The sequence below is a fragment of the Equus quagga genome, chromosome 22 (genome assembly GCF_021613505.1).
Source record: "Equus quagga isolate Etosha38 chromosome 22, UCLA_HA_Equagga_1.0, whole genome shotgun sequence".
NCBI classification, from domain to species: Eukaryota; Metazoa; Chordata; class Mammalia; order Perissodactyla; family Equidae; genus Equus; species Equus quagga.
Window position 1 is genome coordinate 15480039 of NC_060288.1, and position 15129 is coordinate 15495167.

The following is a 15129-nucleotide window of genomic DNA, read 5'->3' on the forward strand; positions in this document are numbered from 1 at the left end:
AGGGGCAACTGACATTGACATGTCACCCATCGTCATGCATTATTTTGTAATAACAATTATACTCTTCAGAGGGTTTGATTTTAGAAGGCAAATACTAGAGAATGAGGTAATATACTACCTTGGTAATTTAACAGCTGATTGTGAATTGGAAGTGGCAGTAGTGGGAGCCAGCTAGGGCACTGCAGTGAGTCAGGAGGTGGAAGCCCATAAACATCCCTTGCTTACTGTGTGACCTTAGGTAAATCACTTAACACCCCTCATGCGGCAGGGTCATTGTGGGTGTCAAGCTGAAAGACAGTTGTCTCTTTTCCTCACCTCACTCAGAAATGCCCCCATCAGACTTCCATAGTGACATCTGCCACAATGGCTTGGAATCATTTAGCTCAAGTGTCTGTCTGTCTAATGAACTATAAGTTATCTGAGGGCAGGAACTATGCTTTGCCATGTGTAATTCAATTCCTTCATTTGAAAATGGGTATAACAATAGCATGCGCTCACAGAGTTTCCTGAGCATTAAGTAGCATATATGCAAACTGCATGTAATCTGCACTTGATAATTTTCATTAAATGTTAGCCATTACTACAAATATAGTTATTATTAATATCATTATGGGTTTTTTAAAAAAGATTTTATTTTTTCCTTTTTCTCCCCAAAGCCCCCCAGTACATGGTTGCATATTCTTCGTTGTGGGTTCTTCTAGTTGTGGCATGTGGGACACTGCCTCAGCGTGGTTTGATGAGCAGTGCCATGTCCGCGCCCAGGATTTGAACCAACGAAACACTGGGCCACCTGCAGCAGAGCGTGCGAACTTGACCACTCGGCCACGGGGCCAGCCCCATCATTATGGTTTTTTAATATCTAGTACACAGAACGTGGCTATGACTTGTCTGCTAAGTGAATGCAATTACTCAGTAATGTCTTCAAAGACTGTGCATTCAATTTATCAAACGCTCCCTTTGTGTTGTATGGTGACCTGAGACGCAGGGGAAAGTTAGGTATGAGGAGAATGCAGAGGGGAGGGAGTAAAGGTGAATATCACTCTACAGTTTTAACCTGAGAAAATTATGAGTTAAATATCTTTAAGTCTACTCTTTCTACATCTCAACTTTACCATCGCCCACATGGTGCATCTACCCTGAACCCTAACTCTCTGGCCCGATGCTATACCATTCTCATGTTTCTTAGTATGTTCCAGCCAAACTTGCTGTTTGTCAGTCTTTCCAGTCCACTAAGCTGGTTTCTACAGTGGGGACTATGTCTTTTCTTGTCCTTTGCCGCAGTATTTCCCTTTGCTGGCCCTTTCTTGTCACTCAGGTCTTAGTTTCAATGTCACTACCTCATAGAATCATCCTTTAACATTTCAAGCTAAAGTAGTTTCTTCCTTTCAACCTCCACAGCATCATTCTCTGTTTTATAATCCTATTACCTTGTTTATCTACCACATATGAATTATATCTAACCATCATCTTATCTATCTATCTATCCATCCATTCACCCTTCATTCATCGCTTTCTCTAATCCTTGTCTGTCTCCCTCACCTGGAATCTATGTATCACAAGAGCAGAGATTCACCTGTCTTGTTCACTGATACATCTCCAGATCTTAGAATAGTGCTTGGCACCTAGAACATGATCATTAAATATTATTTTATGAAAGAATAACTAGACTTACAAATATTAATGTTTAACCAGCGAGGTAAAAGATTTGTACACTGAAAACTATAAGACATTGATGAAAAGAAACTGAAGAAGACACAAAAAAATGGAAAGATATCCCATGTTCTTGGATTGGAAGAACTAAAATTGTGAAAATGTCTATACTGCCCAAAGTGATCTGCAGATTCAGTGCCACCCCTGTCAAAATTCTAATGGCATTTTTCACAGAAACAGAAAAAACAATCCTAAAATTTGTGTGGGAACACAAAAGACCCTGAATAGACACAGCAATCTTGAGAAAGAAGAGCAAAGCTGGAGTCATCACAATTCCTGACTTCAGACTCTATTAAAAAGGTATAGTAATCAAACTGGTATGGTACTGGCATAAAAACAGACACATAGACCAATGGAATAGAATAGACAGTTCAGAGATAAACACATGCGTATATAGTTAGCTAATATTTGACAAGGAAGCCAAGAACACTCAATAATGAAAAAATAGTCTTTTCAATAACTGTTATTGAGAAAATTGGATATTCACATGCAAATGAATGAAATTGGACCCCATCTTACACCACTCACAAAAATTAACTTGAAATGAATTAAAGATTTAAATGTAAGATCTGAAACTGTAAAAACTCCTAGAAAAAACACAGTGAAAAAGTTTCTTGACATTGGTCTTGGCAACGATATTTTGGATATGACACCAAAGCACAAAGCATGATAAAAGAAAAAATAAGATGTACAAGTTCTGGGGATCTAATATTCAGTACGGTGACTATCGTTAACAATACTTGTTAATTATAAACCTGAAGTTGCTAAGTGAGTAGATATTAAATGTTCTCACCTCACACACACAAAACTGTAATTATATGAGGTGATGGATGTGTTAACTAACCTTATTGTGGTAACCATTTTGCTAATATACAAGTGGGTCAAATCATCACATCGTATACCCTAAACTTATACAGTGTTATGTGCCAATTATATCTCAATAAAGCTGCAAAAAAAGAAAAGAAAAAAGTGGGACACAAAGACAAAGAGATAGAAAGAAAGGGTACAAAAAATATACAGCGATAATGAATATGAAAAGTAATATTACGTTTCTCAAGTGTGTGTGTGCGTGTGTGTGTAAAACATATAACCCTAACTAAATTTCTCATGCCCTGAGTGATTTCATATCAAGGCCGTCTACTCCTCTTTTGCATGGAAAAGAGAAACAACACTTTACTGTAAGATAAATGTGATTCATTAAAATTTCAAATTGAATCAACATCAAATGCATACTCATAAGTAGAAGGTAATTTATAAGCCATTTATATTTGACTTTTATGTATATCAGAAATCTTTTGTGTCAGTTTTGCCTTCCTGTTTATAATTTGATTAGGTAAACAACAGGGCAACTTTGTATCTTTCTAACAATACAGCAATTCTGAGGCAAAATAGTAAACAGTGTTAAAAGCTGCCATTTATTGAGTTTTTGCCTTTTAAAGACAATACTTTACAGCCATCTCTGCTTCCAGTGTTCACCAACTCTGTGAGGAAGGTACTGTTATCGTCACCTGATGGATGATGAAGCCAAGGCTAAGGTGAGTAACTTGACCAAATTCACATTCTGTGGCAGGGCTAGCATTAAAACTCAGATCTGTCTGATCCCAACTTGTAAGTTCTATCAAGGCAGCCTCCTTACATCTTTACCTCTACCTTTATTTTAATATTTTTTTTATCTTAAAGGCATTCTTAAAGACTCCAACCTATATTATTTTTTATACCCTTTATTATAGTAGAACTCACTCCACCATTTTCTCACAAATCGTCTCAAACTGAGGTCCCTGTTTCATTGTCTGTCTTGTCCTCCCTACTAAATCGTAAATTCACAGAGCAGTGTGAGGGTGTGGCAGAGGACGTTTCTCCTCTGAATCTGGGACAGTGCTCCTTGTGGACAATCAAGGTCATAATCATGCTGTTATAATCCCCTTATTCCATGGTGCAATTATCAAAAGGAATGGAAAGTGCCTGTGGAAAAATTTTTGATGATGAGAGAATGTTAAAATTAGCTTTAAATACCAAGGAACAGAAATAAAGAACAAGGAATGACCTAGAAAAACAGAAAGACCAAAAAGAAGTTTTGAGGGCTGCAGAATATGTCTTATTCATCTTGGGCCCAGTGCCTGGCATGAGTACATGGGAGAGGAAAAGGGAATTAACAAATTCTACATATGTACGCTGTGCCAGATCTGTGCAATATGTCTTACATACGTTCTTCCATTTACTGCTCCCAATAAGCCACGAGGTAGGAAATAATGTTTCTTTTTGTACATGAACCTCAAGTTGAGAAATTAGAGAATTTTCTTATGTTCTCAGGTATTCAGTTGTCGAGCTGTCATTTGAACCCAGGCCTGCGGAGGCACAAGATTAGATGTAGGCAGATGTGGAAATCATCACCTGCCTTAGCTCCTGTTTCTGTTCTGCCTTTACCATTCAACAAAGAACCATGTCTAGCAGGTAAGGGCTGTCTTGCTTTCTGAGACAGAGACTACAACATGGAGCTGTATTTAGCAGAAATATGGGCTGTGGTTTTCCTCCTAAATACATGGAGACTGAGGAAAGTTCAATGCAGAAGAAAAAGGGGAGAGATTAACAATTCACGACAGACAATTTTAATGAGAAAACATATCCCATGTTTGCATTAATGGCAAAAAAACTATTACAAAGGATCTCCTATTAAAAAGTATGGCTTAAAAGTTGATGAAAATGCATATGAAGCTTCTCTGCACACTTCATATGGAAACAAGATGAAAACATCTCTTCTCACTGGTCTTCAGGGTATGGCTTGGATTGCTTTTCTTCCATTTGGATACTTTTCCTACTAAAGTATGTGCAAGACACTATGGGAGCACCAGGAAAGGAGTAATTGATTCTGGCTAGGAGGACAGAAGGATATTTAGGGAAGACTTCTCTGTAAAGAAACCATTTGAGATGAATTCCGAAGGCTAAGAAAAAATTATTCAGGTTACAAACAAAAACAAAAATGTCATTTCTACTGGTTTTCTAAGTCGAAGTATTTAATTTCATATTTATTCATTAAAAAAATTTACTCAACTTATTTAAACTGAAAAAAAACCTGAAAGTAGTTGACCCATTTCTCCCATTTTTAATTACAAATTTTTTTTTTGCCTAAGCTATCAAACTACAATGGGATTAGAGTCAGCTAGAGAAGGCGGTATGATGTAGTGGTTAAATGATATGGCTCTGCAGCAAGGCTGGTGGGTTTGTATCCCAGATCGGGCACACACAATTACTAACTTCTCTACGTGGTTTACTCATCTAAAAAACACTGTGAGGAATTAAAGTGATAACATATGTAAAGGACTTAGAATAGTACCTAGTATATACTAAAGTTAGCCATTATTTTAATTGTTTAAAATTATTTACTTTGAATTATTTACTTTGAAATATTCTGTCCCACAGTTAGAATGAGCCTTGAAAAACTTCAGAATAAATGGTAGAACTGTACTAATTAAAGAATTTTGAGACAGAATAGCTCTATTTTGGTAGGTGTTCAAATTTATACACAGGATTTTCCACCCCTTTGATCTTAGGTGACACAATTTCTTGACTTAATGTGTTGATTTTTGCATAACAAATGTAATAGAGTAATTGAAAAGGGATTCGTAGATTAATCATAAGTAAACTCTACCATCACATTTGGTAGATCTGTACAAACTAAGTCATTTAATATGAAGCTAATATAGATATATAAAGTGTATAGCCAGTCCTGGAATCTGTGTCTTCCAAATTTTATTTTGAGTGTCAAAATCTCAGAGGAGTGTCTGTCTTATATGAAATTAGTGCACAGTAGAATACATTGGTTCACAGTAGAATAAAATTCTCACCTCTGTCCTATTCATCGTATTTCACTGAGAGAATTTTAGAGTGTTTTCAAGTTACTCTCATCTAAATTCTTTCCTGCAGTATGTTGTGTTAGTTCAACCAGCATCCATCCATCCATCCATCCACCCATCCACCTATCCAACCATCCATCTATCCATCCATCCATCCACGCATCCATCCATCCACACAGCACATATTTCTTATCTTCTATACCCAATGTAAACTTGTGGGGCACTGGAAATAAAATACTAAACAAGATAGACATAGCCTTGCTGATGGCATTTATAGCATATCAGAAAAAACTGAAAATTAGGGAAATAGCTGAAATGAAGAGGATTTGATCACTAGGAACCATAATTTCCCAAGCTGGCCGTCTTTTCTAACTAATAATAACCATTTTCTTTTGAATCCCACACTTCTCTAATGGACTCTGCATGAAGCATAGAATTCTTTGTGTCTTCTTTACAGAACACTATCAGGGTCACATATGGGTGGATGCTGCCATGAAGGATGTTTCATTCGTAAGAGGGACTCTATGAAGTAGAGATATCATGCTCATGGGCAAAGAGGTGGAAAGTGGAATGCTCACAGGCACGTGCCGCCGCAGGTTCGTTGGTGTGCTGGACGGAGAGGAGCTGGTGCTGAGAGCATTCTCAATGTCTTGGTCAAGTTGGTCCAGTTTCATAATTAGCAGCACCATGGAGTCTAGCCGCGCCCTATCTCGATCTTCTCTTATTTCCTGAGGAACAGAACATGTTGTTATTGAATCTGAAAGGCCATTCTTAGAAAGAATAAAAAGTTCCCTGTTCTTCAATGTGACAAAAAGGACACTGAATAATAGGCAGTCTTCTACTTAAGGGAGAACGGAAGTTCTATTCTGTGTCATCAATGGGCTCTTCATTGGAAAGATGCTGACCCACTGCCAAGAAAGCATTTTACATGAATATTAAATATATATCTTCTGGAGCAAAGTGCATGAAAAAGAAGTGTAACATCAATGAGTACTGATACATAATTACTACTTTCCAATGAATTATTTTTGGGAAAAGTTATATATTTACTCTTCTTTTGTCATGGTACAAATCAACTATAACAAACTAATAATTATGGTTAGATATTTAAGGATGAATGCAAAAGAATATTTGAGGAAGAATATTTCTGAGCGTAGCAAAACAATGGGAAAAGAATCAAACAAGGCAGGTTTTCAGCTTGTGCAGGGGGCAGTTTTTTTTGTTTTTTTTTTTAACATGGGGCCATTTACCTACTGATGCTTCTACTTCTGTCATTGCCAATATTTTCAAGCTTCTTTTTCTTTCACACATTTTGAAAACAGCCCCCACAACCATATGATTCATGGTTACTTATTCTGAATTCACTGTAATATAGACACATATTTATGGAAAGATTTTTGCTTATAGGAATAGATAAAGCTTCTCATTGACCAAATAGAGTTATTTGGGCATGACTATTTACTATTCTAGTGTGTTCAAATCTTCGAAATTCCCTGTGTTGTACAAGGTACGAAGGTTGGGTAAGGTGTTGGGTGAAAAAAAAAAGAAAACCTTGGAAACGCGGTAAGTTTCATCAGAAGCAAAATCTATTGAGGAATGTAATAGACTTGGGGCCAGCCTTTTTGAGGCAAATGATCATTTGCAACTCATGTTGGCATCTTCTCATCTAGTTGAGATATTTGCCTGGGAGAAATCAGGTTTGAAAGGACCACCCATGGTGACCTCGAAGGGAAAATATAGCATGACAGAAGCCTGAGGGGTGTGAGAACAAGGGAGCAAGTTGAGGGCTTTGCTTAGGTGATGGTAGTAGTAACAGCACGGATGAGTAACTGCCTGAATCAGATCTTTAATTTTGTTTTTGGCTTTGTTCTTTTAATCCCTCTGAATGCTCTAGCCACCATTAGGAGGGACCTCCAAAGAATAGGGAGGGGGGTAATTTTATGGATTCATCTAATTCTATAGGGGTCTCCTTACCTCAAACAGTTAGAGCAGACTGTTAATTTTAATGAGAGTTATCTTTCATATGTCAAATAATTGGTTTATTAGATTCAGTTGGTCAGAGAGTCATCAAAAGACCTGAACCTTACCTCACACCCTTTTCCTCAATGCTACAGAAATTTGTTACATTCAAAAGAGCGTTATTCATAGTAAAATCCTGCTTAGACCTTACATGAGAGTCCCAGAAATACTGGAGATTATTCAACTTAATTCTCTTCTAAATATTGCAGAAAATGGAAAAATTTGACTGAATAGAAGACTCAGAGTCCCCTTAATTACGCCTCCAATGTACCTGCTTATATAATTTCCTTCTCCAAAGTTGTGTTTGGCAAGATAATGTTCTTTGCATCTCTATATCCACATATCTCTTTGTGTGATTGTCTTTAATTTCCCAGTTATACATCCTCAAGCACAAAGATTACATTTTTCTACCTGGCAGACATGGAGTCAAGTTGTACCCTGCGAACCAATGCCTTTTCAGGAGTAGTAATAATGAAATCAATAGGAGCCAGTGAAATAACACCTCCCAAAGCTTTAGAAAATATATCTTGATATTTTTCCAGCTACTGAGTTAATGTTGGATAAAGCATAATATCCTTCAGCTATCCTAGACCTATCACCAGTAGTCTCAGAAACTATTTGTCTTTGAATTAACTGGATGTTGAGATTGTGCTTTAAAAACATTTTCAAATCCATGGGCTGAGCATCAAGTTATTCCAAATGATCTGCCAAAAGGAATAAAATCACATAGCTTTGGTCTACAATATTCTTTTAGAGAAACAAGCTTATTGCTTTTCCTTTTCCTTCATGGATGCTTCCTTATTTACCATCTATTACGTTCAGCCTGAAGTGTCAAGTACTCAGACCAGTATCATATGTTATACATTCATAAAACTTCACAAAATAGAGTTGACTATAAATCAGATGTTTTGGATAAATATTATTGTCCTTGTCTTTAAAACCCAGGTATTAATGTTTCACAAAGTTCTAACCTTTCATACGTCCCTGGCTAAACTCCAGTGAACAGCTCATGCCGGAAAACAAAGCTGTGTATTTGCAGATTTTGGCTAGGTTGGTTTCTACAGTGGAGCTTTCATTTCATGTTGTCACGTCGTCCAGGAAGAGGAACCTCTTAAAAAGTGAAGCTGCCTATTAATGAAGCTCTCAGTATTTCAGTAACTTAAACCCCTTAAATTAAGCCAAGATGCTAAATTCTCTCCCTTCCCATCTTTCCTTCCTTCATTCCTGCAGTTCCAGCTGTTCTGGGCCAAGCACTATTAAAGGGAAAAAATATTAATTAGTGAATAAGAGATATAAAACCCCTGCTTTTCTGAATATTATAGTCAACCACAAGAAGACAGGCAGCAAAAGTTAACAAATTGATAAATAAGATAGTTTCAGATAGGAACAAGTGTGATAAGAAAATGAATAGGTTAATGAGATATATAGAAACCGCAGGAACAGTGTCCCACTGTGCATAGGGTGGTCAGAGAAGAGCTTTCTGTGGAAATGAGAGTTAAGTCATGATGGGGAGAAAAAGAATGAGGTAGGGGAGAGAAAGAGCGAAAGAGAGATTGAGAGAAAGAGAGATTGAGAGAAAAAGAAAGCAAGCAAGAAAGAAAGCAAGGAAGGAAGGAAGAAGAAAGAAAAAGAAGGAGGAGGAGGAAGAGGAGAGAGAACTGGGAAAAGCCTTCCACACAGAGTGAAGAGTGATACAAGGATGTGGAGGTGAGAATGAGTTTGGTAAGTAAGAGCATCAGAAAAGTTAGGGAAGCAGTGAGGGGAGGCACTGAAATGGAGAGTGAATGAGTACTAGGACCAAAATGAGGTTGAATAGAAATAGGAGCCAAATTGTATTTTGTTATGAAGGGCACTGCAAAAAGGTCAGTTTTATTCTATGTGCAATGGGGCCACTGGCAGGAAGCAAGTAAATGAAAGATTTGCTATGTTTTTTGAACCTTTAGAGTTCTCACAACGTATTGACAATCAAATGCTTTTGGAACCTCACCATACTTTATATCAAGCAATGACACATGGCTAATACATACTAAATAGTTCTAATTATTCTAAGATTATTCCTCTACTTCTAGTCATACTCCTTTTTGGGCTGAAGTCTGAATTGGACCCTCTTTACAGTGATTATGAAGAAATGGACACTTTCACAAAGCCCCCCATATTTTGAGATCAAAGTGAAAAAGAAGAAAACACTGGTTTGAGAGCTATTTCTTAGAAGTAGGGAGAGGGCGGGCAGTGGTCTGTTGGTAAATGTTTAGCAACCGGATCTCCAATTAAAAGGAAAGTCCTGATTTGTAGCACTTGCCGATTTCTGGGGTGAAAATACTCCCATGGTCAATTTCAAGGTCCCAACCAGATATTATTAAATGCAGAGTTGGGAGATGCACACAATTGGCTCTTGTGAGCTGATGTGAGCTGCTGCATGGTGGCTCTAACACACATTCTGAGTGGGGACCAGTAAGATGGAGAATCATTCTTAGAATTTGACTTGAATAAAAACATTGGTAGTTAAACCAATGTATGTAATTATGTATAATGATATATTGAAATAACGCATTTTATTTATTTAACACATTTACTTTCCTCAACTTTTCTTCCTGTTGCCCAGGTAGAGTTCGGTATAAACTGTAGATTTAAATTGTGTACTTCTGGAGCATTCTCTTGTTTCCTAGTAGAGGCTCCTTTATCTGCCTTCCTTGCACTATTCCATTACTTATGTTTGTAAAATTCCTTAAAATTCATTATAATTAACATATCTTTATATTTGTATTTTTACTTAAGTCAGTCAAAACACATTTCTTTAAGTTACCCATTATGTCACTTAGAGACTTCATTCAACGTTTCAGATTTTAGAAATCTGGAAGTCCAGCATCGGTTCCGGTGTCCCGACTGCAGAGGAGGAAAGTGAATTCCAGGGAGTTTTAGGTCTGATCCCTCCTCCATTGCCAACTTCCTGCTCTTCCACTTCTCTTTCCAATACTCCATTTTTGCTTTCCTTCCATAGAAACAATTTTTAATTTAACACCCATTCAGGTATCGTGTATTCTCTCCTCAACTCCTGCAACTTGGTTTCCATTCCTTCCGACATGCAGAAACACCAATGACCACAGTGAATTGCAAGAAACCTTTGAACCATCTAGTCTACTTCTTTACCCTTTTATTTAACAATCATTCAAGATATGTTTATTGCTCATCGTTATGAGCTACACACTGTTTCCTGGGGAGCAACCTATTTCATATTTGTACAGTAATAGTTTTTAGAAATGTTGTGGAGTCAAATTCTGCCTTTTTCTAATTTCTCAGTTCCTCCCTCCAGAACTGGGCATAAGTGGTGTCTATTTCATCAAACTTCCTTTCAAATATTTGAAGAACCATGTTGTTTCTATTTTCTTCCTTTGCTGGGTAAATCATCCTTGGTTCTCTTAATTATTTCTCATATGGCATGCTTTAAAATCCTTATTAGTTCTGTTGTCTCTGAATATGACCTAATTCCGTCAATGACCCAATTAATGGTTGGTGCCCAGGGTTAGTTATATCACTCTACACGTTCTCTGACCAGAACGGAGAAGGCAAGTCCCTCCCCATGTACTATATACCCTCTTTAATACGGCCTAAGAATTAAGTGCCTGTTTAGAACACGAACAGACTATTCCTAATGGGATAGCCACAGTCTGATTTGTTTTTTTTAATTGAAGAAACAGTATTTAGCTGGCTGCGAGCTGACTTTGAGTCAACAGCGTGATATATGTCTCCTTTTCCAGCGTGTGCTTGTGTATTGCTAAGGACAGAAGCATACTGTTGTCCCGAGACTGTAACCAGCTGTTGTCAAGGTATACGTGATATATGGAGCTGCTGTGGAAGAAATTTCCAGTTGTATCTCTTTCAGATACAAGTCAGTGGATACTTAACTCTAATTAGGAGACCAACTTTTATTCAGTTTGATTTATGGTCAAAAACTTAATATGGTCAACTGTGTGGTGTTCATTGGGAGATCTGAAAGATGCTCCTTATCTACTCCCAAGATCTACTGTTTTGTCCTTGGGCAGCAAAGTCCCTTTGATCACAATGGCAGCTGGGGGAGATTAACATGGTTTCTAGAGGGTCTTCTTTCCTGGAAGCCTCTGAATTGGAATGCTCTGAATACAAGCTTCCGCTACCCGTCATTCCTTCCATCTGGGGAAGACAATTCCCACCCGTCTCTTTCTCTAGAAGCTCTTTATTGAAAAACACAAAACACAGCATACACACAGGGAGTGGGGAGGCGGTGTGAGTTACCGGACATTTTACAGACTGGGCAAATATGAAGTCCCGAGAAGAGGGAGCCTCGCCTAGAGACGCACAGGCTCTGTGTTCCTAATGCCAAGCATTTGGAAGAGAACCAAAAAATTCGGTAAAATACCCGGATGCTTCCAAATAGTGGATATTTGGCTCAGCAAACATAGCATTGCCTGAATGTTCTGCTTGTCAATGAATTGTGGCATCACATACAGCCATAATAAATTAAAGGCTAGGCCAGGAATAGAACTAAGACTTCCTGATTCTTAATCCAAGGTTCTGGCCCCTATACTGTCTTTGATTTCACACACATCTCGCTGGCTATTCTGGGCTGGTAATACTCCTTGCTCACCCATAAAAGAAAGAGACCTTTTAGCAAAAGACTTGGCTCAACTTCATCCTGAATTATTTGATCTGCAGCCAGTTGGACTAGTATGAAATCTCATATTAGTGTTATATATTTCATTTGACAATAAATTCCCATTCTAGATTTTCCTTCCTTAAAATAATATCCTGTTTAAAGAGCCAGAAAGTTATTAAATCTTTTATTCTTCAAAACCAGTGAAGATTTCATCTGAAATGACAGTCAGAAGCTAAAGATAATTTAATTATCTTATGTTAGAATTCCTAGGCAAGTTAAAGAAGTCAGCCTTAATTTTTTTTTTTTATAGTGAGGAAGATTGTCCCTGAGCTAACATCTGTTGTCAATCTTCTTTTTCCTTGAGGAAGATTGTCCCTGAGCTAACATCTGTGCCAATCTTCCTCTGTTTTATATGTGGGATGCCTCCACAGCATGGCTTGATGAGCAGTGTGCAGGTTTGTGCCCAGGATACGAACCCGCAAATCCCGGGCTGCTGAAATGGAGTGTGCTAACCCAACCACTGCACCACCACTACAGCACTGGGCTGGCCCCCAGCCTTAATTTTTATTCTGCTGCTTTTCAAGATGAAACTTAGGTAGACTGGGAGGAAAGAAAACAAACCAGCAACTACCTCTTATTGGACAGATAAGTTCTATTCAATCACAAAATCTTTGTGTATTATCTTTAATTATTAATATGTGCCAATATCATTATAATATTGGAGGATGGAGAGTGATAAATAATATCCTCATTCAAAGTACAAGGAATCTTTTAACTGATATATAAACCGTGGCTCTATATTGTCTTTATGTTCACTCCCTATTTATCTGCCTTCATTTATAAGGCATGGAGAAGAAAATCGGGCTCTCTTTTGCTGGATTTTTAAACTCTAACTAGGCTTCAAATGAAGCATTTCTTAGTTGGGACTTTGGTAAATTGCCTACACAGTCTCCGGAATGGTTTCAAAGGACATGCAGCTGGGGCTAAGGAGTGCTCAGAAGTGGCAGGTGTGACCCAGGGAGAGAATTGTGTGGGCGGTAATTCCTCTGGATTCTAGGGAAATCTGAGGATGACTTCCTCCACTGGCTTCAAAGGCCCATTTTTGGGACTGAGATATAATTTCTTCCTAAATTATTTGGTAAGCATTCTGAAACCGGTCTTCACTTTAAATGCTAAAGTTGGACATGGACATTCAGGGTCACTTAATACACTTACAGACACAAAGTCAGCCTCCCTGAGTTTCTGAGTTGATTATTTGTTCTGTGTCGTCATACCTATGTGAGATCTGCAAAGACTTCCAGCATTTTTTGCTTGTTTGTTTCGTGTACAATTCTCAGTAGCTCTTTACTTGGGCTCAGGTATTAAAGGAGACAGGACTTCTTCTGGTTTGAAAAATAAGAAAAACATCTATTTAGCATTAAAATTCTGTAAACTATGTTCAAGAATGTTAGTTATGATGTTTTTTTCTTAGATGTGGATAACAAAGACAGACATAAGTAAAAATTAATTCCTTTTCTATAAAAACATATGACGATTTAGAAGAAGAGTCTCGTATTGTCCTGGCTTCTGTCTACTTTTCTAGTTTCGCCTCTCGTCATTCTCCCTGGTCCTGCCTCATGTTCCTCGAATGTCAGTCATCCTGATATATATTTATATATAGTCACCACTATATATTTTTTAATATTTTTCTTTAAAGAAACTTAGTTTTTTACTGTTAAAAATGCACTTTTATTTTTTATAAATAAATGCTATATAATATATAAATGATAATCTTATATTTTTCTAAAGTGTATTAAACTGCAAAATTAGCAAAATAAAAATCCTTATACTCTCTGATATAACCTCCCATAAACCAAACTACGTTTTAGGAAATGCAGTCCTAAAAGTACAGAACTTCTTTTGGTTTCTCAAATATCCTAGGCTTTTTCTCATTTGAAACTAAAATTACCAGATTTCGTAAAATAAAAATATAGGATGCCCGATTATCTTTGAATTTCATAGAAACAAGAAATATATATATATATATATATATATATATATACGTTTGTATAAGTATGTCCCAAATATTGCACAGGACAATATTGCATGGGATGTACTTATACTAAAACATTTCTTGTTGTTTATCTAAAATTCAAATGTAACTGAGAATCCTATATTTTATTCAGCAATTCTATTTTTTTTTATTTATTTATTTTGGTGAAGGAGATTGGCCCTGAGCTAACGTCCATTGCCAATCTTCCTCTATTTCGTATGTGGGATGCCTCCACAGCATGGCTTGATGAGTGATGTATAGGTCCACACCTGGGATCCGAATCTGTGAAGCCCAGGCTGCCAAAGTGGAACGCACAGACTTAGCCACTATGCCACCAAGCTGGCTCCAGCAATTCTATTTTTGATTCATGTAATAATGCTCCTTCGGCTTAACACACTTCTCCCCAGTCTGGGGCTATCAGAGGAAACCCTTGATTTCGAACACAATGTCACTCCAGTGGTGAGGTGTTACACAGGTTGTTTCCTTGAATGAATGAACAGGAACTGCTTCTTAAATTTCGCTATACAACTTCAATGAGTGAAAAGTTTCTTTTCTCGGTATCTTATTTAGTGTTACAATCCTAGGCAAATCTAAGACTTGCCGTTTTGGTTTTTCTTTAGTAACAAAATAAAATGTGAAAAATGAATGAGGCTGCTCTTGTGGAATTTCAAATGTACTTAAATTGTGAACGTTCTGTACTGAATTTTCCATGAATGAGTAAATTCAGAGTACGTTTTTGCCATTGTAGATTTTCTCACTGTGGAATGTCTGTGGCTTTTTTGACATTAGTGAAGAGGTCTCGCATTGAAAAAGTATGGGAACTATTTATCTAGTCCAGTTCTCTCATTTTTTCTGGTGAGGTAATTACTTCAGCCAAATTGAAGACA

General features: G+C 37.3%; 1 protein-coding gene across 2 annotated transcripts in view; it reads right to left on the minus strand.

The window, feature by feature from the left end:
* The window catches only part of DLC1 (DLC1 Rho GTPase activating protein), a 392892-nt gene that overhangs the window by 286043 nt on the left and 91720 nt on the right, over window positions 1-15129 (minus strand). For both annotated transcript variants that reach the window (XM_046648468.1, XM_046648469.1), the window contains one exon: window positions 6140-6289. In XM_046648468.1, coding sequence (XP_046504424.1) covers window positions 6140-6289 — 150 coding nt within the window. The remainder of the gene's footprint in view (window positions 1-6139; window positions 6290-15129) is intronic.